The 25586-nt window shown below is 37.8% G+C and overlaps 1 protein-coding gene across 1 annotated transcript in view; it reads right to left on the minus strand.

Moving 5' to 3' along the window:
* Positions 1–268: 268 nt before the first annotated feature.
* BUB1 (BUB1 mitotic checkpoint serine/threonine kinase) overlaps positions 269–25586 on the minus strand; it is a 41142-nt gene continuing 15824 nt past the window's right edge. Inside the window, exons 10-25 of the mRNA XM_515685.8 lie at positions 24049–24308; positions 22442–22500; positions 21078–21206; positions 20874–20984; positions 20012–20111; positions 19496–19577; positions 18200–18377; positions 15895–15982; positions 12998–13236; positions 11678–11821; positions 4535–4650; positions 4058–4219; positions 3723–3880; positions 3450–3621; positions 2158–2264; positions 269–595 (exon numbers count right to left, since the gene is read on the minus strand). Coding sequence (XP_515685.4) covers positions 400–595; positions 2158–2264; positions 3450–3621; positions 3723–3880; positions 4058–4219; positions 4535–4650; positions 11678–11821; positions 12998–13236; positions 15895–15982; positions 18200–18377; positions 19496–19577; positions 20012–20111; positions 20874–20984; positions 21078–21206; positions 22442–22500; positions 24049–24308 — 2301 coding nt within the window. The 3' untranslated portion in view covers positions 269–399. The remainder of the gene's footprint in view (positions 596–2157; positions 2265–3449; positions 3622–3722; positions 3881–4057; positions 4220–4534; positions 4651–11677; positions 11822–12997; positions 13237–15894; positions 15983–18199; positions 18378–19495; positions 19578–20011; positions 20112–20873; positions 20985–21077; positions 21207–22441; positions 22501–24048; positions 24309–25586) is intronic.

Raw genomic sequence — 25586 nt, forward strand, 5'->3', positions numbered from 1 at the left:
TGTTAGGGAAGCGTGTGTGTGTGTGTGTGTGTGTGTGTGTGTGTGTGTGTGTGTGTGTTTACACAGACACCAAACTTCAAATTTGGAAAATAGCTGTCTTGGCCCTTTTTTGGCTTAAACAGGTCAGTGTTTAAAAAGTGATTTCTAGAGAATGCTCATGTCTGAATTATTCTCACAAATGCTTGCATCCCAGAAGCAGCCCAATCAGCCTGCTATATAGGGACCTTATGGGGTTGTATATTTTGTTGAAATATTTATAACAACTAAGTTACATGGAAATATTCCGTGGGATTTATTTTTAACAAACATTTACATAAACAATAAATGAAAAAAAACAGGTTTAAAGTGAGCAGATTCATATTTACAGTGTGGTTTTTAAGGACTGTCTATATCCAAATTTTATTTTCGTGAACGCTTACATTCTAAGAGCAGTACAATTAGCCTATTACGTAGGGCCCTAATCTTGTTAGGATAGTGTTGTTGAAATACCTTCTTCAGCTTTTGCCTTAACAAATCCAAAGATGGAAGATGATGACAATCTGGAATATTCAACATAACATGAAAAAATTCATTCCACATATCCAAATGAGGAAGCCTGAAAAAGACAAAGCATAAATAATGGCTAAAATGTAGCCTTCAATATGCAGGATAACCCCACTCCTGCATCTGACTTCCACAGGCTTGGACAGTTTAGTATAACAACTCTCACCTAAACACAATACAATGCAGCAAGTATGGAAACACTATATCTATTATACATGAGAGAGATTAAAGACCCAATTAACTGTCTTATACATCTTGTTCCAAAAAATAAGATAAGTAATCTTTTAGCAATACTGCAAGTCAAAAAATTTTCTCTCTCTCCCTTTAAATAAAAACCCAAACTATCTGCTTCTGGCTAGCCGTACATACAATACTACCAGAATTGGATAATCTGGACAAATGCTTCTGTCAAGCCTAACTGCATATGCACCAGGAGCAAGTAGACAGGCTGGACTGCCCAGGAGAGAGCTCAGAGTTAAGAGTTCCAACTACTATAATTGTTAAAATTAACTGCAGAAACTCCAGAACATGGAGATAAGGTGTTGGAGAGAAAGTAGAATGCAAAGGAATTGGGCTCCACACAGGAAATGCCATCAGGCCTGCTGAGGGTTAACTTCCAGCTCTTCTTCACACTGGTGGTCAGAGATGAAACTATCTGTTCCTTCAATTTTGAGCCAAAGATGGAATAAAGTATTTACTAAACATGAGGGCTCATTATGCAGAATAAAGAATAGTTGTTATAAGCTTTCCTCCAGGGCCTGAACCTAACCTTACTTATGTACAGTATATGACATTTCATAAAATTATTGCCATTTTTCTTTTTTTTTGTGGGGGCTGGGGGAGATGAGGTTCACAGATGAGGTTCCTACTCTTACGTTTTCTCAAGAAGATATAAACATATGTAAAAGTCCATTAGGCTGTACACTTAAGATGAGTGTACTTTTCTGCATGTTTTTATGCCTCAAAAAAGAAAGTATAAGTGATATAATGAATATGCAGGTACCAAATACTCAGCTTAAACAAAACATTCCAACAGTTTGTTCACACATTGTGTTAGGAGAGCCATCCATGTTGACAGGAAGAGCTCTTGCCTAATCATGAATTTTCACTGTGATTTATAGATTAAAAAAAATCTTTGAGAAGCCCAAGAAACACAGGGCTAGGACTGTCCTGTGAGAGAGAGCTATTCATATTACTTTATAATTTATGAAGCACTTTCACATACACTATTTCCTTCGCTTCTTACAAATATCTGACAAAAATAGGATCAGTATTTCCATAGACCAAAAAAAAAAGAAAAGAAAAAACAAGTGAAAACCTGAGGTCCAGTGACATTAGGTGATTAGGGGTGGAAACATTTGCGTGTGTACAGGATGTCAACCATTTGGCCAGGAGCCTTCAGTGAGGACATCAGCTGCCCCAGTGGGGAGAGAGAAGTGGTAAAGCTATGCAGCTTGCTCCCTGTGCCCAGTGCCCAGGACTGTCCTGTCACCATATTGCCCAAGGCATAGGATTTCCATGCGGTGGCAGAGATCCTTTTTTTTTTGCCAGATGGAACCCAACATTCTACTTTAGTGATTCTCTTTTCACTACAGCACCAACGCTAATACTCACCTTCTAAAAAGACCTTCAGGCTTACACTCTCCTCCTTCATTTTTCACTTTCATGTAAGTGCCAAAGAGCATGCAATATACTGTTGCAGCAACCCCAAAGTAATCGATCTATGAAGAAGATAGAGGTATATATGACTTAAATAGTAATTTACACATGACTATATCAAGATGCCTGTCTAACTTAGGCAGCAAGTTAAATACTCACAGGATTTTACTTTTAAAACATTTTGGAAGGCATTTGTTCAATCGCCCCACTAACATGTCTTACTGAATATCTAGGCTTTGCCACAGGCTTCCAGTCTCTTGAAAAGCTCTGCCCTCCTGAGCTACCATGTCCCTCTCAAGTCCTTCATTCTGTCACACAGAGGACAAACACAACACTCTAAGCCCTCTTCCACACAGACAGCTTGGAAGTCCTCCCAGCTCACTCCCCTGGGACTCTGGTTGTAGTTCTCTAACTCGCCCCCATGGCCTCTTGTTGTGTGATATGTTCATAATTGAAAAGAACACTCCAGCCCCATCCACATCCACAGGATAGAAGATGACCATCTCCTAAGGCCTCACTAGCAGTGACAACATACCAGAAACAAGACCCCTCCCCACCCCCACCAAATCTTTGCCCCTTTTACCATGGGCTCCTGGAAAGACATAGCTCTCACCAGGGAACTTGGCAGTTGGTTTTGTTAAACCCAGGTTCAAAATATTTCATTTATCCCAATTAGCATTCTCCTCCCTGGTCATCTAATATTCTAGTTGGTTGAAAATTCAGCAGTCTTCCATTAGAATAATAATGATCCATTTCTTGATCTGGCCAGTTAGGAATCTGGCTGTACCATCTATTACAGTCAAACCCACCATCCTGCCTGAGAGCATCCCAGGTATATCCAACATGTGCTCAACTCTGCCTGGAGTGGGCATGCAGGTCTCCCTGTTATCCCTGATTTAGGAAATTGGGCTGGCCTACCTTGATCTCAATAAACCAGGCTGTCTCTTTGCTGCATGACTTCCTTTCTGAAGGGTTCACTAATCATTAAATACTCTTCCCTATGATCAAACTCACAGAATATATCTGCTCCCCTTTCCTGATAACAGGATCTATAATGGACTAATAAGAAAGCAGAGTATTCTTCAGGAATAGAATTCTATCCCTGCCACGTTGGCCTTAGGCTCATCTCTCCTTCAACTGCTCCTCAAAAGACCACCTCAAACTACCTAGATCCCCAAATTCATTTTGAAAATCTGATAAGCGCAACACAGAAAAATATTTCCAAGTCCCTCACTTTAGTTTTATACCTGGTAGTTCCATGGTTTGTTGCTGAGCATCTCAACACACTGAAAACCAGATGTTTCACACTTTGCTGTGAATATAGTTCCTTTTGGAAAAAGTTTCATATCTATACTCTGACCCAGGTCAATCAGTGCCAAGCCAGCAGATAAATCATCTTCATCATCCTGTTCCAAAAATCTATATTAAACACAAACAAAGCCAGGCTGCATGAGCACAAATGATGAAAGGCTGCTATGGAAATAGGAAGAGAAGAACCCTGTTAAAAGCATAACACTTGCCCGTTTCCAAGTATGAAATTGTCTGGTTTAATGTCTCCATGAATGATTTCACAGTCATGCACTTGCTCAATCATGTAAAGCATTCTCATAGCAAAAGAGATGACAAGACCTTGAGGCATCACTTTTTCAGGGGTATTTTTATAGAGGTTAATGGCATTCTAGGAACAATGGAAAGTGGAATCCTGAGTTAGTTGCACAAGATTAATAAAATTTCAAATTGAGAGCTTTGCCCCTGCCCACCACTCCACAAAAGCCCCAACCACAAAAGTACGTGCAAGGTACAAGCCAAAAATCCATTTTAAATTCATGTGCTCATCATAAAAATGAATACTTACTAATAATGTTCCATAGCTGTAGAGCTCTCCTACTAATACACTGCCATTCTGGAATAAGTGGGCAGAATAGAACTTCATAAACATGTGCTGCATAGATGGCTTTAGTCTTTCCATCAACTGGGTCCCAATGTAGAATTCCCAGGGGTTGGCAGGCTTTTGGACCTGCAAAACAGGTATGTGAAATTCATATCCAATCTCGTATTCTGAAAAATGATAGCAATAAAGCAACCTCTATCCCAATAAAAGATGTGGTGTTGATAGTGATGACAAGCTATGAACTGTTGCTGCAATGTGGGGCTTGCTGCAAGACAATTTTAGTGGGAAAAAAATTCTAAATCTTTTGTAGTTTTTGTTTTTTAATTGCCAACTATAGATATAAATAAAAACACCACTATCTTAAAGAAAAAAAATTTATTGGCAAACTCAAGTTCTAAAATTCATTTCTATATCATACAAAAGACAACTCAGGTCATTTACCTTTAAAACAAATTTCTGTTTATTTTTAGCATCATTCAGATCTCCCTGGGTAGCTTCGTACACCTGGGCAAAGGCTCCTTCTCCAAGAAGGTGATGGACATAGACCAGCTTAGAACCTTAGAAGGTAATTGAAAATTTTAATTTATGTACGCCTTTTATTTTAAATAGTTTTCAATTTACAAAGAAGTTACAAAGACATAGAGTTTTCTGTATACTTCGCATCCACTGTCTGCAGTTGTTAACTCTTACATAACCATGGTATATTTGTCACAAATAATCAATCAACCAAAGTAGTATGCTCCTATTAACTAAGCTCTACATCTTACTCACTTTCACTAGTTTTTGCCTGTGTTCTAGGATACTTTATGTTTAGTTATCATGTCCACTTAGCCACTTCTGGGCTGTGACAGTTTCTCAGATGTTCCTTGTTTTTGATGACCTTGACAGTTCCAAAGAGTACTAGTCAGGTATGTTGTAGAATGGCCCTCAAATTGGGTTTGTTTGATACATTTCTTGTGGTTACTTTGGAGTTACTGGATTTTGGGGGAAAGACCACAGAGGTGAATTTGTAGTAGTTTTTTGTTTGTTCTTTAGAGACAGGGTGTTGCTGTTGCCCAGTCTGGGTTGCTGTGGCAAGGTAATAGCTCACTCCAGCTTTGACCTCCTGGGCCCAAGTGATCCTCCCACCTCAGGCTCCTGAGAAGCCAGGACCACAGGCGTGCACCACCATGCCCAGCTAATTCTTAAATTTTTTGTAGAGATGGGGTCTTACCATGTTGCCCAGGCTTGTCTCAAATTCCTGGCTTCAAGTGATCCTCCTGCCTTGGCCTCCCAAAGTGTTGGGATTACAGGAGTGAGCTAACACACCTAGACTTACTAGTAGATTTTTAAATTAAATTAAAAACAAGAATTCACATGTTCAAAATCAGATGTAAAGTAGTAGATTTCTGGTTCCTGGTCCAGCATATGAGGAGCTTGGAGTCATCACTCCACCCTCACAGTAAGCCAAATGGCTGAAAATCAACGACGCTTCTGAGATCCATTAGAGAACTGAGGTCAAAGGACAATCTGCTTCCTCCAAAATTAGAGAGACAGACAAGTGGACACAGAGAATCACAGCTTGCCAAACTAGAAGCCCAGGAACAGAAACCACTGCTGGAACCAGTACTGGGGGAGTTATAATGTAAAGAACTGCACATCTCAGACCTTATTTAAAAAGTCCGTAGGGAAACCCAAAGACAACAGGGGAAACAAAAAAATAAGGACACATAGGGCAATTATAGCCTCTTATGTAGTGACAGCAAACAGTAAACACAGCCTAACCCATAGGCAGATTAAGCATGAAAGCTCACACTAAAGGTCTACTTAATCCCATTTCCTTTTAGCTCATATATTAGGTCTGGCTCTTAACAAAAACTCACAAGGCATAGTAAAAGACAAAAATCACAGCCTGAAGAGCCAGAGTAAGCATCAGAAACAGACACACATATGGCAGAGATTTTAGAATTATCAGACTAGGATTTTGTTGTTTGTGTTTTTAGAGATAGGTTCTCACTCTGTCACCCAGGCTAGAGTGCAGTAGCATGAACATAGCTCACTACAGCCTCAAACTCCTGGGCTCAAGTGATCATCCTACCTCAGCCTCCCAAAGTGGTGGGATTATAGGAATGAGCTACCATGCCAGGCCCACACTAGAAATTTTTTTTTAAATTCTAATTGACATGCTAAGGGTTCTAATGAAAAAAGTAGACAGTGTGCAAGAAGAAATGGGTAATACAGGCAGAGAGAAACTGAGAAGCAAAAAAAGGTGCTAGAAATAAAAACCCACTGTAACAGAAATAAAGAATGCCTTTCATTGACTCACCAATAGACTATACATGGCAGGGAAAAGAATCAGTGAGCTTGAAGATAGGCCAATAAAAACTTCCAAAACTGAAATGCAAAAAAAAAAAAAAAAAAAAAAAATAGAAAGAAATAGATAGAATAGAGTATTTAAGGAATGTGGGACAACTACAAAATGTATAACAGATGTAGAATGGGAATACCAGAAGGAAGAAGGGAGAAAGGAACAGACAAAAATATCTGAGGCCGGGTGCAGCGGCTCACACCTGTAATCCCAGCACTTTGGGAGGCCATGATGGGCGGATCACTTGAGGTCAGGAGTTCAAGGCCAACATGATGAAACCCCATCTCTACAAAAAATACAAAAAATTAGCCGGGTATGGTGGTGGGCATCTGTAGTCCCAGCTACTCGGGAAGCTGAGGCAGTAGAATTGCTTAAACCCTGGAGGCGGAGGTTGCAGTGCACCAAGATTGTGCCACTGCACTGTAGCCTGGGCAAAAAAGAGCAAAACCCCGTCTCAAAAAAAAAAAAAAAAAAAAAAAATTGAAGTAATAATAGCAGAGAATTTTCCAAAATTAATGATAGACACCAAACCACAGATCAGCTTAGAGAGCACCAAGCAGGATAAATACTGAAAAATCAACATCTAGGCATATCATATTCAAACTGCAGAAAAAGACACAGAGAAAATATTGAAAGAAGCAAGACAAAACCATCTTACCTATAGAGGAGCAAAGATAAGAATTACACAGGACTTCTCAGAAACCATGCAAGCAAGAAGAGGTGGAGTGAAATATCTAAAGTACTTAGAAATTTGGAATCCACCAATCTAGAATTCTGTATCCAGTAAAATTATCCTTCAAATGTGAAGAATAAAAATTTTCTTACACAAGCAAAAAAGATTAGTTGTGATGTATATTGCAAACACTAGGTTAACCACTTAAAAAAATTTTAAAAGAAGTATAATTAATACACTGAGAGGAGACAAAATGGAATTATGAAATAACTCAAAATCAGAGAAGGAAGAAAAAGAATAGCAGACAAAGAAACAAAGAACAAGGGCAAGGAGTAGAAAACAAATATAGTGACAATCCAATTATATCAATAATCACTTTAAATATCAGTGGTCTAAATATACCAATCAAAACAAAGACATACTTTAAATACCAAGACAGATGAAAAGTAAAGGGATAAGCCCAGGTGCGGTGGCTCACACTTGTAATCTCAGCACTTTGGGAGGCCAAGGAAGGCGGATCACCTGAGGTCAGGAATTTGAGACCAGCCTGACCAATATGGTGAAACCCTGTCTCCAAAAAAAATACAAAAATTAGCTGGGCGTGGTGGTGTGCGCCTGTAGTCCCAGCTACTCAGGAGGCTGAGACAGGAAAATCACTTGAACCTGGGAGGCGGAGGTTGCAATGAGCCAAGATCACAGTACTACGGCACTACACTCCAGCCTGGGTGATAGAGCGAGACTCCTTCTCAAAAAAAAAAAAAAAAGTAAAGGGATAGAAAAAGACATACCATGCTAACACTAATAAAAGAAAATGTAATAATAGCTATATTCATTTCTGACAGAGCAGACTTCAGAGCAAAACAATTATCAGCATAGAAAATGGCGTTACGTGTGTGTGTGTGTGTGTGTGTGTGTGTGTAAGACAAGGTCTTGCTATGTTCCCTGGCTAATCTGAACTCCTCTGCATAAGTGATCCTCCAGCCTCAGCCTCCCAAGTAGCTGGGACTTACAGGCACGTGTTGCCATGCCTGGTTAATTTTTTAAAAAAAATATTTGTAGAGACAAGGCCTCAATGCATTGTCCAGACTTGTCTCAAACTCCTGGCCTCAGCTGATCCTATTGCCTTGGCTCCCAAAGTGCTGGATTACAGGTGTGAGTAACTGTGCCTGGCCTGCATTATATAATGTTAAAGGGATTAATTCTCCAAGAAGACATAATGTGTATAAGCCTAACAAGAGAGTGTCAAAATATGTGAGTCAAAAGTTACCGAAAACTAACAGAACTACAAGGAGAAAAAGATGAATTCACTATTATAGTTGGAGACTTCAACACCCTTCCATCAGAAATGGACAGATCAACTGGGTGTGGTGGCTCACACCTGTAATCCCAGAACTTTGGGAGGCCAAGACAGAAAGATTGATTGAGGTCAGAAGCTCGAGACCTGGGCAACATAGCGAGAACCCTATCTCTACCAAAAAAAAAAAAAAAAAAAAAAAAGCTGCATGTTGTGGTGCATGACTGTAGTCCTAACTACTCAGGAAGCTGGGGCCAAAGGATTGCTTGAATCCAGGATTTTGAGGTTGCAGTGAGCCAAGATTGTGCCACTGCACCCCAGTCTGGATGACAGAGTGATACCCTATTTCAACAAAGAAAGAAAAGAAGGGGAGGGGAGGGGAGGGGCGGGACAGGGAGGGACGGGAAGGGGCAGATAAAGCAGGCAGGAAATCAGCAGTAAAAACATGGTTGAACTGAATGGTAGCATCAATCAATTGGATCTAATTGACATTTATGGAATACTTCATTGAATAACAGCAGAATATACATTCTTCTCAAGCTCACATGGAATATTCACCAAAATAGACAACATTCTGGGCCATAAAACATTTTACCAAATTTAAAAGAACAGAAATCATACACAGTATGAAAGGTAAAGTCTCCCAAATACTTGGAGATTAAACATACTTCTGAATACCACATTGGTCAAAGAAGTCTCAAGAGAAATTTAAAAATATTTTGAACCAAATGAAAATGGAAATACAATTTACCAAAATTTGTGGGACGCAGTAAAGGAAAATTTGTAGCACTAAATACATATATTAGAAAAGAAGATCTAAAAATCAATGAGATTCTACCTTAAGAAACTAGAAAAAAGAGCAAATTAAAACTAAAGTAAGCAGAATAAAAGAAATAAACATTACAGTAGAAATCAATAGTGGAATGCCATATCCACAAATGAGAATTGAGATGAAATGAACAAATTCCTTGAAAGACGCAATCTACCAAAGCCCACAAAAGAGAAATAGATAATCTGAACAGTCCTATATCTGTTAAAGAAATGGAATCAGTAATTGATAACCTTCCAAAACGGGAAGCACTAGGCTCAGATGATTCACTAGTGAATTCTGTCAAACATTTGAGGAACAAATTATATCCATTCTCAACAATCTCTCGCAGATGAAAGAAGCAGAGGGAATACTTCCTATCTCATCCTAAGGGGCTCTAAGGGGCCAGCATTTCCCTGACACCAAGACCAGATAAAGATACTACAAGAAAGGAATACTATAGACCAGTACCTCTCATGAACACGGATACAAACATCTTCAGCAAAATATTAGTAAATCCAATCCAACAATGTGTAAAAAGAATTATAGTAAATCCAATCCAACAATGTATAAAAAGAATTATACACTATAACAACCAAGTGCAATTTATCCCAGGTATACAAGGCTAGTTCAACACTTAATTAATTAATTTCAATTAATGAAATCCATCACATCAACAAAGAATCATATAATCATATCAATAAATGCAGAAAATATTGAAAGGAGCACGATAAACAAAATCCAACACCCACTTATGATTTAAAAAAAACCCTCTCAGCAAACTAGGAATAGAGAGATACTTTCTTAACTTGACAAAGAACATTTACAAAAAACCTACAGCTAAAATCATACTTATAGGTAATAAACTATGTAGATGCTTTCCCCCTAAGATCAGGAACAAGGCAATGATAAGAAACCAACCAACCAATTAGAAAATGGACAAAAGATCTGCATAGACATCTCACTGAAGATATACTGATGGCAAATAAGCATATGAAAAAATATTCAACACAGTATGTCTTCAGGTAATTGAAACTTCAAACAAGATTGAGATATCACTGTTCACGTATCAGAATGGCTAAAACCCAAAACGCTGACAACCACCTAATGAGGGCAAGACTGGGGAACAGGAATTCTCATTCACTGTTGGTGGGAATGCTAAATGGTACAGCCACTTTGGAAGTTTCTTACAAAAGTAAACATACTCTCATCATATAACCCTGCAATTACACTCCTTGGTATTTACCCAAATTATGAGTTGAAAACTTATGTCCACACAAAAACTTGCACACAGATGTTTACAGCAACTTTATTCATCATAATTGCCAAAACTTGGAAGTAATCAAGATCTCTTTCCTTAGATGAGTGGAAAGGTTTAACGGTGTGGTACATTCATGCACTAAACATTATTCAGTGATTAAAAAAAAAAAAGCTATCGAATCATGAAATGACACAAGGGAACCTTAAATGCATATTGCTAAGTAAAAGATGCCAGTTGAACAGGCTATATACTATATGACTCCAACTATATGACATTATGGAAAAGGCAAAACTACACAGACAGCAAAACAATCAGTGGTTGCCAGGCGTTGGGGGACAAGGAGGAAGGGATGAATAGGTGAGGCACAGGGGATTTTTAGGGTGAGGAAATGATTCTGTATGATACTGTAATGATGGATACATGTCACTGTACTACATTCGTCAAAAACCCCACAGGATATACAACCCAAAGAGTGAACCCTAATGTAAACTAGCACTTCAATTAATAATGCATCAACATTGGCTTAATTTTAACAAATGTACCACACTCATGCAAGATGTTAGTAACACGAAAATCTGTGTGTGTATATATGGGGAGGTAGGAATATGTACTTTATGCTGAATTTTTCTGTAAGCTTAAAACTTCTCTTAAAAATAAAGTCTATTCATTAAAAAACTTAAAAGGGAATATTGTGAAGTCTTGCTACCATTGTTTCCCACTCCCACCTACAGCTAACTGTTTTAATTGTGGCATATAATACATACGGCTCTGCCCTTTTAACAGTATGGTATGTTTTGGAGCTCATTCCCTATCAGTACAGAGTGAGCTTTCTTGTTCTGTTGCCAATGTTACTATAGTATTTTACTATAGAAGTATATAATAATATCTATAGGAAATCCTTAAAAGTGGATAGCTGGCTTTAAAAGTAAATGCATTTTTAATTTTAATAGATATTGGCAAATTGCCCTCTATGAGTTATAGGAGTTATAGTCCCAACAGCAAGCACAATCCTACAATCATGGCTTAACAAAATGATCAGTTTAGTATTACAGATACAACTCCCTATTGGAGTTTGGGGGGCAAATAGGAGAATCACACACACACACACACACACACACACACACACACACACACACACGTTACCATCAACTTCTCATAGAGAAACAAGAATTTAAAGTTATATTATCCAAATAATTCTTACCCAATTGAAATTCAGTCTTGGGCTTGATGGCTGGAAGTTTACATTGCCATTCAAAAGTATTTGGATAGGAACTCACTGGTTTAGAAAGCCCAGATAAAAGTTTGAAAATCAGCTTATCATCCCATGGGTTCCCAACAATGAAGTCTTAAAGGAATGAGAAAAAAAAAAAAAAAAAAAAAAAGGAACATGAATTGAGTACTCAAGAACTTTACCAAATAAATTATAGACAAAGTGAGTAGAGATATTTACTAAGTAAGCTTTCAAAGCCTTATACTTTTAAGAGCATTAATTCAAAATAAAAAAGAACTATTTTTAAAAGTCAAAATTGGTAGCTCTGCACAGTTTATTATTTGCCATTTTAGATCTACAAATTTGGATCAATATTTAGTTGTGACAAAGGGAATCAACTCTAGGTGCATTTGCTCCACTCAACTGGAACGGCTAGATTCTATCTTTAACACAATTAGGGATACATGTCTTAAGGGCAGATGTGGACATTAGTTACTTCTAATGTGCTCAGATAGACACATATTATTTAATTTCTTTTCCACTTATATCCACAAAACTTATACTACCTATGTGCAATTTGCATATATGAGATATACTTTGGGTCCACAAAAGAGAAATAATTTCTAAAAGTAAGAAAAAGCTTTCTCTCCAACCTGGAATGTTACAAAAAATTATATTAGTGGCAGTTATCAAATACTAATCCAACATGGTTAACACTCACTCAGCGCTAAGCACATGCAGAACACTGTTCTCAGTGCTTTATTAATTTACTTGGTTCTTACAATAAGCCTCTAAGGTAGGTACTAGCATCAGCTCAACTCTACAGAAAAGAGGGATATGGAAAATTGAAATGATCTTGGTCAAGATCACGTGACTACTTAGGTGAGGGAGCTAGGATGAGAACATAGTCAGTCCATCTCCAGACTCTGTGCTCTTAACCACTATGCCAGACTGTTTATGTGTAACAAGGGGGTGGGGGGGGTGTCTCTTTAACCTTCAGCCTCAGTTTACTTCTGTAAAATGTAAAATATAATAGTATTAGATTAAAAGCCTGGCACGTAGTAGGCTGTCAAATTCTAATTCCCTCTTCCAACAGTAGTTATTTTGATATCTTCTAAAATTAAGATTGATTTGCCCTTCAAGTATGCTACTGTTACTCCATTGTGATGCATTATGCAAGTTTCGTCTGAACTCACTGACATCTGTTCTACTCAGTGACATTCAAGTCCCACTGTGGGTTTCTTTCATGGGACAGCTTTCCCCATGCTCCTGTCCTGATTCAAGGGCATAACAAAGAGTGAGTGTTCGTACTTGGAGCATCAGCAGTCCCAAGTGAACTCATCTGCATCCATTCTGCTTGGAGCCCAGCAATAGCATCTGGTGGATCTTCTGCAATGGCAGCATCAGTGTCTGTGAGTCTGCAAGCATCAACGCCCAACTCTGCCTCACAGGTAAGTACCCCACCTGCAGCAGGCTGGCTCAGATGAAGTAAGGATGCTGAATACATGTGAGACAACAAGGCCTGTTCTGGGCTTTTCTCTTGAATTGGACTGGACGTGTGAAAGGAATAAAGAAACCAAAACACCGCATGATTAGAAATCTGTTGGATTCAGTCACATGAAATTCCCTTCTCATTCTAGAAATGACATTTCACAATAGCCTCACAGACTAAAAGTTGATTAAAGCATTTTTAGACAAACAAATCTATGAAAATATACAGCTAGTACAATATGAACAGAAATAATAAAATCAAGATATGGTTATATTAGATAAATAGGTGAGGTAATACATGGGATATTCTTTAGTAGGAAATGTCAGGAGTGGGTTTATTTCTCCAAGCTGCATCTATGCGACACTACTATCATCAAGACTGAATATTTAACTCTGTTCCAAAAATGGCTGCTTTTATAACATTGAAACAAACAGAAAATGTCAATCACAATACAACACTCCAGTACACTTCCATATATATAGTCATGTGCTGCATAACAACAATTCAGAGAACAGCATATGCAATGGTGGCCCCATAGGATCATAATGGAGCCGAAAACCTCCGGTCTCCTAGCGATGTCTGATGATCCTGACCCTGGGTGTGTAGGCCTCAGCTAATGTGTATGTTTGTGTGGTCGTTTTTAACAAAAAAGTTTAAAAAGTGAAAAAAAAATTTTTTTTTAATGCTTATAGAATGATATAAAGAAAAAATATTTTTGTATAGTTGTACAATGTGTTTGTTTTTTAAGCTAAGTGTTACAAAAGTCAAAAAGATAAAACTTTTTAAGTTTATAAAGTAAAAAGCTCACAGTAAGCTAAGGCTAATTTATTACTGAAGAAAAATTTTTCTTATAAGTTTAGTGTAACCTAACTATAGTGTTTCTAAAGTCTACAGCAGTGCACAGTAATGTCCTAGGCCCTCACGTTCACTCACCACTCACTCACTCACTGACCCACCCAGAGCAACTTCAGTCCTGCAAGCTCCATTCATGGGAAGTGCCCTATACAGAACACCATTTTTTATCTTTTACACTGTATTTTTACTATATCTTCTCTATGTTTACATACACAAATTCTTACACCACTCTGTTGCCATTGCCTATAGTATTCAATACAATAACATGCTGTACATGTTTTTAGCCTATGAGCCACAGGTTATACCATATAGCCTAGGTGTGTAGTAAACTAATCAAACCATCTAAGTTCATGTAAATACACTCTGATGTTCATGTAACAATGAAACTGCCTAAAGACACATTTCTCAGAAAGTATCCCAGTTGTTAAGCAACTGCATGACTGTACATGGAAGTATATGTATACATATACATCCATACACACACACACACACACACACACACACACACACACAGTATACAGTTGATCCTTATTATTAATGGATTTCATATTTGTGAATTCACCTGCATGCTAAAATTTATTTGTAAGCTTCAAATCAATACTCATAGTGATTTTTCAGTCATTTACAGAACGCAGAGTGATGAAAAATTGAGCCACCTAACATACATGTTCTGAGCTAAGGTTGAACAAGGTGACACTCAGCCTTCCGGTTCCAGCTCTCATACTGCAAACAAGTATCCTTTTCGAGCTGTACTTAGTGTCACAATTTTTGTGTCTTTGTGCTTTTTCTTGGTGATTTTGGTATTGAAAATGGTCCCGAAGTATAGTGCTGAAGTGCTCTCTAATGTTCCTAAGCACTAGAAACCTGTGAAAATATGTGTATTAGATAAGCTTTATTTAGATGTAAGTCAGTGTTGCTGGACATAAATTCAATGTTAATGAATTGACAATAGATAATAAATAAGGTGTTTTTTAACAAAATGTTGTTATTAGAGGCTTGAAGGATGCTGTCTGTATTCCCCTTAAGAATATTTGGTATTCACTAATTCAGTGTTTGTGGTGACTCTATAGAATTATAGTGAATAATGAGAACTGATTGCACATATATCTCCACATACACCCCTAATCAATATCTACCTAAACATACTGAAGTATGTATTTTTATACAAATAAATTTATACATGCAATTTCATACACTGCTATTTTCACTTGTCACATTTTTCCTGTTGTAAACTTTTTTCAACTATACTTTCTTTGTAATAATTTTAGGTATAAAGAAATGTTGCAAAGATAATAGAGAATTCCTGTATACTCCTCACTCAATTTCTGCTAAGATTATCCTTTCCTATTACAATGGTACCTTTGTCAAAACTAATAAACCAACATTTGTTCCGTTACTATTAACTAAACTGTAGACATCATTCAATTTCACCACTCTTTTCACTAAGGAACTTCTGCTTCAGGATCTAGTCCTGGGTACCAGGTTGCATTTAGTTGCTATGTCTCTTTACTCTTCTTTCATCTGTGACAGTTTCTTAGTCTTTCTTAGTTTCCCAAGACCTTGACAGTTTTGAGGAGTACTGGCCAGGTATTCTGGAGAATGTCCTTCAATTTGGGTTTCTCTGATGTTTTCTCATCAAGCACCGGCCTGATGTATCAAGTGCTTAGGTTCACTGTTGTATGTATATTCACGGAGAGTACCTTCTGACTTAAAGCTACTAGTCCATAAAATCTTTATTGGCCTTTAAGGCTAAAATTAGGTATTCTATTACAGCCTAAAAGGCAAAGCTAGAATGAAAATGGTAAACAGTGTTAGAATGAAAATGAAGAGAATGGCAGAACCAAATAAACCCTCACAATACCTGAATTTTCCATCCCTTGAAGGCACCACCATGTTTTCTTCACAAGAATCCAAAGTCGCCTGGGTACACTGTTTTGCTACCACATTTTCTGAAAGATTCAAAAATTAGAGACAAGATATGTTAGATGCACATGTGTGCACAACACACACCATTTGATATGGTTACAAAGTCTAGGATTTCTTTTGACACTGACTTGCATTATGATTTCAAAATAGTGTTCCATTGTAAAATGTATAATAAGATTCAAAAAATGGGAGGAAAAAATCACTTTAAAAAAATCCACTACTGGCCAGGCACAGTGGCTCATGCCTATATCCCAGTGCTTTGGGAGGCTGAGGTGGGAGGATCACTTGAGGCCAGTAGTTTGAGGCAAGGCTGAGCAACATAGTGAGACCCTATCCCTAAAATAACTTTTTAAAATTAACCAGATGTGGTGGTAGGAGCCTGTAGCCCTAGCTACTCAAGAGGCTGAGGTAGGAGGATCACTTGAGCCCAGGAGTTTGAGGCTGCACTGCACTCAGCCTGGGCAACATAGCAAGACCGTATCTCTTAAAAACAAACAAACAAATAAAATCTACTACTAATATATGTGAGCATTTCAACTCTACATCTAATCCCTATAATCCTTCAAGAAAAAAGGGGTCGAGAGAGTGGCAAGTCCATTGTGGGCAGGATGACCAGACCATGGGAAGTTACTGGTACGGATGGCAGGGCTACACCCAGCTTCAGGAGAACCTGAAGACAAGAACATGGAGAGTAAAAGGCTACAATGCTTCTGGAGGGCAGAGATTTTGGGTTTTTCACTTTAACATGTTGTAGTCAATTAGTTGATTGACTAAATTAGCATTTAATTTATTGAAACGATTTTGTGTTTAAATCAGAAAGCAACCTGGCAATATTTATTACTCTCCATAATCAAAAAAAAAAATCTATCTATAGATAGGTAGACTAGGAAGAACAGAAATACAGAATAAACTTCTACCAAGTGATTATAATACTGCACACAGCCAAGTATATTGGATTACATTTTATCAGATACTCCTTCACTGAACAGGTGTTACTACTTTTTAGCACTAGAACATTAGTTTTTGTTTATCGAGCCAAAGTGCCAAATACTCTTAAGAATAGCCAATATTGACTTTTTGAAGGATTCTTTAGACTCATTAAACTACTTTTCCTGGATGGAAAAGGCTTTAATCTTTTTTTTTTTTTTTTTTTTAATTAAAGGCAAGCTTGTGATGGTGCTTGGCAATTGTCAAAGTTTCAACTGACCTCTCCTTTAAGATTCAGAAAAGAAATTTATTATATTGGATTAGCACTCTAAGAAATCCTTGGTCAAAAATGTTTAGGTCTATAGGCTCAGAACCCACATTAAAATATGCTTTCATCCAATGAAGTGAAATTCTTTGGCAGCTCTTCTATTATTGCTTTGGTAAACAATTGCTATATTTTAAAAGCGTGAGCAATGATAGTATACAGTCAGCCCTCTGTATTCACAGGTTCCATATCCACAAGTTCTGCAGGGTCAACTATGGAACTTGAGCATCCACCTGGATTTTGGTATCTGCAGGGGTTCCTGGAACCAATCCTCTGTGGATACCAAGAGGACTGTCTAGTTTGTAGGTTGGTACTTAATAGTTAACAATTATCTGTGCTTAATGACAATGTCATATGTTAGGATTCAATTCAGATATATGATGAATTTTTAAATATGTAGGGTGATAGATTTGAAACGGTAGAAATAAGGACTACTTGTGAGTTTTATCATTACTTTCTTAAAGTCAGATCACTAAAAGTAGGAAAAATAAGACTTTCTGACTATCATACTTGGCTATGTCTAATAAAGTTGACATATATGTGTGTAGACACACATCTAGGACTAAAATTGGCTGTTACTCTTATTAAATTAGAAAATATAAATGTTCATTATTTTTAGCATTCAAATAATTTAATGTCTGTAGTGGCTGTTTTGTTTGCTATGAAACAAAATAAACATGCTCTACCTATACAAATGGGTTGGACCTTATTTCCTTTAAATGCTTCTATAGATTTTCTCCCATTCTACCTATAATCTAAGCTATTATATTTTAAAAATACATAGACTTTAGGAAGACAATATGCCAAAGGAAAAAAAAAAAACCTATGAACAAAAATACAATGAACAGATTTTAAGTTTCTTCTTTATGATTTTCAAAGTTCCCATGTGGAATTTTCATGAAGAAAACTATAAGAATCAAACTTCATGAAGAAAACTAAAAGAATCAAAGTTGGCAGAAGACAGACACTAAAACAGTGTAACACACACCTTTATCTTCTAAAATGTGCACTGACTCCGCTGGAAGCTTGTGGAATGGTGTAGACGCAAGTTGTGCAGCAGATGTGAAGTCTCCTGGGCTCTTAGGACTGGGTGCCAGGGTTTTGTTGCAGCGAATACCCCATACAGTTGAGTCATCCAAAAACTCTTCAGCATGAGGCACTTCCTCCTATAACAGAAGATGAAATGAAAAAAAAGCAGCAATCTCCCTCTTTTGTCCATGAAACCTTATTCGATAACACTTTAAGATCCAAAGAAATGAGGATTAAAGAAGAAACAGATGTCAACCCCTGGCTAATACAGCCCACAATATCATGGTTCAGTTCTTTTCCCCAGAACTGGAAAATCAGTGGAGTTACATTACAGCAAGAGCCACATTTTTGTTTTCAAATTATATATATATTTTTTAATTTGAAAAAGTTGTGATTTACAGAAGAGTTACAAAGATAGCACAGAATTTCCACACACCCTCCTCACCAAGCTTCCTCTAATGTCAACTTCTTATAGAACTGTGGCACATTTGTAAAAATGAAATAGTACTATTAACTGTAGTTTGGATTTCACCTTTTTTTTCCCACTAATGTGCCTCCTCTGTTCAGGGATCCAATCCAGGATCCCATGTCACCTTTAGTTGTCAAGTGTTCTTAGCCTCCTTGAGTCTGTCATTGTCTATTGGCCTTTCCTAGTCTTTTTTGTACTGACACTTTTGAACACTAGTCAGAAACTCCGTAGAATGTCCCTACACAGTTTGGGCTTATTTGATGTTTTCTCATGATTAGACTGGGGTTACAGATTTTTGGGAAGGATATCAGAGGTGAAATGTTCTTCTCATTACATCATATTAGGGGATATCTGCTGTCAACACGACTTATTCCTGGTTAACCCAATCACTTGATTAGGCAGAATCTGCCATGTTTCCCTACTGTAATCTAATTTTCCCTTTCCCTTTGCTTTTTGTCTGAAGCAAGTCACCAAATCTAGCCACACTCAAAAGGAGATGAATTAAACTGGAGGAAAAAATTCAAAGAATTTGTGGATAAATGTGAAACCACCACAGTAATGAATATTAATAAATAATTTTGGTAGGACACTTGGAAAATATGCACATACCCTGTTTCTTCTTGAATAATTATTAAATAATGTCCTAAAAGAAACATATTCTTCCTATGTTTCATATTTTTCAGCATAGTTTCACATACACAATATCCTCTGACTGGCATAATCATTTGGTAGAATAAAGCGGATGGGTTGTAGGACCCATTTCATAGATAAAACAGGTTTGTTTACCTTTGGTTTTGAAGGAAGTCTGCTGACAGAGCGTTCTCCAAAGGTCCTGGCTCCTGTGGGTTTATTTTTAGGCTGTGGTAATCTAAGGAAAGATTTGCTAAATTATAAATAGTAAAATATGCTAAGGAAATAAATGCTATCACTTGACCATTAGAAAAGTTCTCTACTTATCCTATTTAATGAGTTAATCTTTATACAGATATTCCTTGCTTTTATAGCAGTTCTAGCAAAACTGAGTGTAATCAAATTAACATGACTTATAAAAGTAGACCTATCATTACTTAAGTGAGGGTGGGAAGTACAGAAATTTCTGTCACATAACTTTTAAGAGGCCAAAAATGAATTCCTGCAGTACTGTAAATCTGGAGAACTTTGGCAACACCCCCCTGGTTGTGTGGTCAAAAGGCTCATTTGACCATGTGATTGGCAGTTCACATTCTCTCCTCACCACCCCACCACCTCTGGTCCCAGAGAAAACTCGGCAGCATCCCATTAACTAGATGGTATTTTTTTTACCCATAATTTTCTTTGTTTCCATCTTCAAACACATGAAAAGCAGATGACAAAGAAGAGATGATCTTATTGACTCCCCAAGCCCCAGATGACCTTACATTTTCTGCAACAGAATAAAAAATAGCATCTAATTATTGTACTAGGAAAAAACATCCTTTATATTAAACTTCAACTACAAATAAGAAAAAGGAATAACAGCTGACAGAAAAGAACTAATATCAGCTTTTCAAATACTAGGCAGTAAGTCACTATAGTGAGATGAAGTGACTTAACTATGGTAACAGGGTTTTGTACTCAAGTCCCAGGTCACGAGTCCCTGCCACATATCAGCAAGGTGTTAATCATTCTCCTAAATCACTACTATTGTCACCTGACTCACTCAATAAACGCTCTCAGGGTTTCGTTTTCCATTTCCTTCAAGAAAGAATTAAGCTCTTAGCTTTACATTTCAAGTCCTCCTGAGTCTAATTGGCTTCTACTTATCTTTATCATGATCTCTGGCTTCTAGCATGAATCCCCTGACTCTAGACAAATGTGGGCTAGCTGCCAGCCTCCTCTAATACTCTGCCCCAGCCATTCCTCTACCAGTGAAGGCTCAAGTCACACCTTGAGTACTCAGCCCTTCTTATCCGTGGGGGTTTTGTCCTTCTTTAGCACTATTCTTTTTTTTTTTTCCTTTAATCAAGCAAATCTATCACACACATTGAGTACTTTGTCAAGAACTGTCTTATTTTTATTTCATGCATTCCCTGCCTTTACGTGACAAGCTAATCAAGGGCAGGGTCACCTCTTAAATAATTCTTGATATTTTCTGTGATAACCACCTATAATGCTATGCGCTTAGTAGCTTTTAAATAGTTATTACTTTGAAACTGGGCTTCAAATGCATCTTCATTTTGATCTAGAGATTGCCATTCATCTTTGTCATCAGAAATATCAGGAAGTGTAGGAGCCTGAAACATATTCATGATGAAACCTTAAAGAACAAAAAGAATAATTGTAAACAGGTTGCAAAAGAGCTTTCATTAACTTGTCATCAGGTGCTACACACTCAGATAAAATACTTTACCTAATGCTTCTTTTGTGTGCACGGTGGGTGATGGCTGCACTTTGGATGGCGTTGCCTGAACCATTCCCAGTGATGTGTTTGGAGTTGTGTGAAAAGAACTTGTGTTGGCAACCTTATGTGTTTCACACCCTAGCAAAGAAATGGAGACAAAATGTGGTATCAGTAGGGAAATCAGAATAACTTAAAAGATACACAAGTTAAGTAAGTTACAATTAAAACAGTTTGTCATTGTTAAAAATTATCACTAAGAATTTCCAGTATTATAGTGCTTTCATATATTTCATTTTTATCTTTATAATAGTCCTATGAAGTAAATGAGGTGAAAATTATCCTTTTACAGAAAAGGAAATGAAGGCTGAAAGAGATTGAGTGGTTGGTCTGGATTATACCAGATTAGCAACTTTGTCATAAATTATACCCTTAGTGCCACTGTATCCCAAGTTCATAGTCACAATGTAAATCTTAAGATTGGCTTCCCATCTCATTCCACTGCAGTCAGGCATAGAATACAAGGCCCTGCACAGCCTGGGTCCTGTTTGATCAGGCCTCCCCTTCCTCCTCTCCCTGCTTACCTCCCCACATTGGTCCCTTTGCTGTGCTTAGAATATATCAGAGATTTTCCTGCTTGAGGGCTTAGCACTTAATATTCCCTCTGTCTGAAAAGTTGCCCAAGCTAATGGCATGGTAGCTCCCTAACTTTAGCCCTTTACCCAAATATCACCTGGACTGAAATTTCAACCCCACAACTCCAGTAGTACATTTCTTTCCCCCTCTGTGTGGGTGGAGATTTTTTGTTCATGACTTCATCCCTAACTATGTATAACAGTGCCTGGCACCTACAGAGCAGGCTCAGTGAGTCTTGGTTCAGTTAATGAACCTCCAGCTATTTCAGACAGCCCTCCTCCTCACCAAACTGTCCAGAAAAAAAATGTCCCAGTCACACAGCGGAGAAGTGAAAGCCCAACCTGTGCATCTTATTATTTATAAGACTTATCTCCTATGCAAATGCCTCTAACAAAGTAGTACCGAATAACAGTGTAACACTCCTAATTAAACTTTTGATAACCTTTCCTACCTAACATACTAAAGATGACTCTGTTTTGGATTAATTTCCTGAGAAATTTACTAGAAATGTATTCACAAATTACATTTCCAAAGAATGTTAAAGAAGATGTGACTAACAAGTGGATTTCTACATTTATTTGAAATGGTTCAGGGATAAATAACCTATACTCTAAGAATAGGAAATCTAACACTCAGGTTCATTAAGGCCTGAAGCCTTCATAAACCACAGCCACAAAATACACCTCTGAGTGATACAGAGGAATCTGGACAGAAACACATTTATTATAATTAAACATTACCTTCTTTGATCTCTGCTCCACTCTGTGGCTTGAATTCATGAGTACTCTTATTCACACATCTGGAAGAGAAAACTCTTGAGACACACTAGAGAATAAAATGCTTGATCTAGGCTGGGCGCGGTGGTGGCTCACGCCTGTAATCCCAGCACTTTGGGAGGCCGAGGCAGGAGGATCACCTGAGGTCAGAAGTTCAAGACCAGCCTGGCCAATATGGTGAAACCCCTTCTCTACTAAAAATACAAAAAAAACATTAGCGGGGTGTGCTGGCAGGCACCTGTAATCCCAGCTACTTGGGAGGCTGAGGCAGGAGAATCACTTGAACCCAGGAGGCAGAGGTTGCAGTGAGCCAAGATCGCACCATTGCACTCCAGCCTGGGCAACAAGAGCGAGACTCCATCTCAAAACAAAAACAAAACAAAACAAAAAAATGCTTGATCTATTAGAATTTTTAACTGACTCTCAAGAAATAATAGTAGAAAGAAAAAAGAATCAGTCAATAATTACAAGCCTGTTAAAATACAGATGGAACTACTTAGGGTCTACAGTGTTAGTAAATAAAATGTTTTTTTTTTTTCCTTTGAGTTCCATTTCAGGAAAAGAATTCTTACAGAAAAGACCAGGTACTAAACATTTGTGTGACACAGGGATTACAGGGATAAGAACCATCTCTATATGTGGTAGAGTCCTATGACTATTCAAATGATCCCATTCATTACAGAGGTTAAAGAGTTGAGCCCGGCTCCAGGCAGCTAACCAGAGTCAGGACATGGAGAAGCACTGGTGCGCCTCAGCTGTGCAGGATACCTTTGCTGTGATGAGCCAGCAGCCACAGTGCAATGTCCTCTAGCATTTAAAAGTAATGGTTATCAAGAAAGAAAAAAATGATACACAAGCCATTTATATCACACTTTAAGTGCACTTGGGGTAGTGGATCTAACATGTCTATTTAACATTGCTGGAGTTCCCTTAATAAACCCTGTTAAGGTATAAAGTAAAACATGCAAAGCATTTTTAATTTTACAAATCCCTATAAAAACGAGCTAAAAGAGAGCCAAAATGACTGGAGGTAAAAATGTAACTTAAACGAGTGATATGACATTAACTATAATTTCTGAAATCTGGAAAAATCCCTCAAAATTGGGGTAAAAACTTCCAGTGCAGAGGTACATTTTGAGAGACAGAATCATGTGTATTAATCCCAAACTGCTCTCTATGGGAAGACAGAAGGAATATGAGAACACATGTCAAGTAATTGTCTAGACAGTTATGATCCCTGCAGGTATTCAATCACAGCCAGTGAGCAAAGGGAATTTTAGCCTAACAGCTGTACATTCTTCAGTTACAAAGTGACAGTTGACTTTCAGGTACTGAAAATTTTTAATTCACGAAAGTATAAAATAAATATTCTAAAAGAAGCATGGAATAAGTAAGCCTAAAGGATTGGGAGCAATGTTTTGCCACTTGCTTTTTCAACAACATACCTATCTAAAAATAAAAGGCAGACATCATTCATCTTTTACATACTGTTCCTGATAATGCAGGTCATGTAAAGAAGGTGACAGGTGCCACTCACATCACTGTGATCTCTAGGACTACCTTCAGCTTACCCAGCATCTTTGCTGGCCACTGCAAACATGGAGTCTGTTACTGTCTGGGCTTTCAAAGGAACAGGAGGAGCAATGCTCTGGCTGGTGGCTGGGGACACCAAAGCTGCAGAAATAGCATTTGCCAAAGGAGGAACAACAGGAGGTGCCTCTCTTGGGTTCTTTTCCATGTTCACTGGTGTCTGCTGATAGGTGACTGGAAGACATGGCGCTCTCAGTTCCTGCTGGGAGCCTACACTTGGCCCCATACGTGCTGGATTAACCTTTCAAGTTAAACAAACAAACAACAAAAACAAAACCATGAAGTCCAGAATACTACTAATCAGGCATTACATCTTCTCAAAGCATGGCATCTGTCTTCAATGGATTCCTTTTTCCTTGAAGTTTCCCCATACTCCTTCTTCAAGCATTCTGAAATGTACAGTCAACAACAAAAAGACCACTCTACAAAATGGATGCTTTGTAGCTTCTGAACCACAGACACCATTAGCAGCTTATAATTTCTAACCACTGAAATAACAAGTCTCTATAGTTGTATCAGCATTTAAGTATTATCTTATTTCTCTTTACTTAATTTTGGGAAAAGGTCGACAAATCAGTGTTATCAAAAGCTCATTACGGTTTTCCTCCCATTAAAATACCCTTAGATTGGTATGTGAGATAGGGCTTGAAAAAGGGAAAAAAATAAATAAATAAAATACTTTTCATAGCCGTTTTCACTTTGAAGAATAGGAAACACAAATATAAATTGCAATAATAACTGCCACAAAAGCCTGTCTCACAACAGGAAGCATAACAAGCTCTAAATTTAAAATCTTTGCTTTGCTACTCACATCAGTGTAAGATTGTAATTGTATGCTTTAGTGTTACAAAGTTAGATGAGTTAATTTCTCACCATATAAAAGTATGCTTATAAATTGTTAAGAAAAACACCAGCCAGGCATGGGTGGCTCAAGCCTGTAATCAATCCCAGAACTTTGGGAGACCGAGGCTGGTGGTTTGCTTGAGCTCAAGAGTTTGAGACCAGGCTAGGCAACATGGCAAAACCCTGTCTCTACAAAAAATACAAGAAATTAGCTGGACATGGAGGCATGTGTCTGTAGTCCCAGCTACTCAGGAAGCTGAGGTGGGAGGATCACTTGAGCCTGGGAGGAGGAGGCTGCAGTGAGCTGAGATTGCACCACTGCATTCCAGCCTAGATGACAGAGTGAGCCCCTGCCTCAAAACACAAACACACACACACTACCAAATGTCTAGGGCAAGAATAGTTATTTTACAGACTAACGGAAAAAAATATAAAAACCTCATCCTCATTTGTCAGCAAAAATGATAACCTACACCATTTTCTCACCTACCAAATTAGTAAAGATTAAAAATCATCATAATATTCAATTCTGAAGAAATATTCTGAACAATACCAGAGATTTTCTCCACCAGACACCAAAACACATAAGAAAGTTGGAGGCCGAGGTAGGTGGATCACAAGGTCAGGAGTTCACGATCAGCCTGGCCAACATAGTGAAACCTCATCTTTATTAAAA

Source organism: Pan troglodytes, chromosome 12, assembly GCF_028858775.2.
Source record: "Pan troglodytes isolate AG18354 chromosome 12, NHGRI_mPanTro3-v2.0_pri, whole genome shotgun sequence".
Lineage (NCBI taxonomy): Eukaryota > Metazoa > Chordata > Mammalia > Primates > Hominidae > Pan > Pan troglodytes.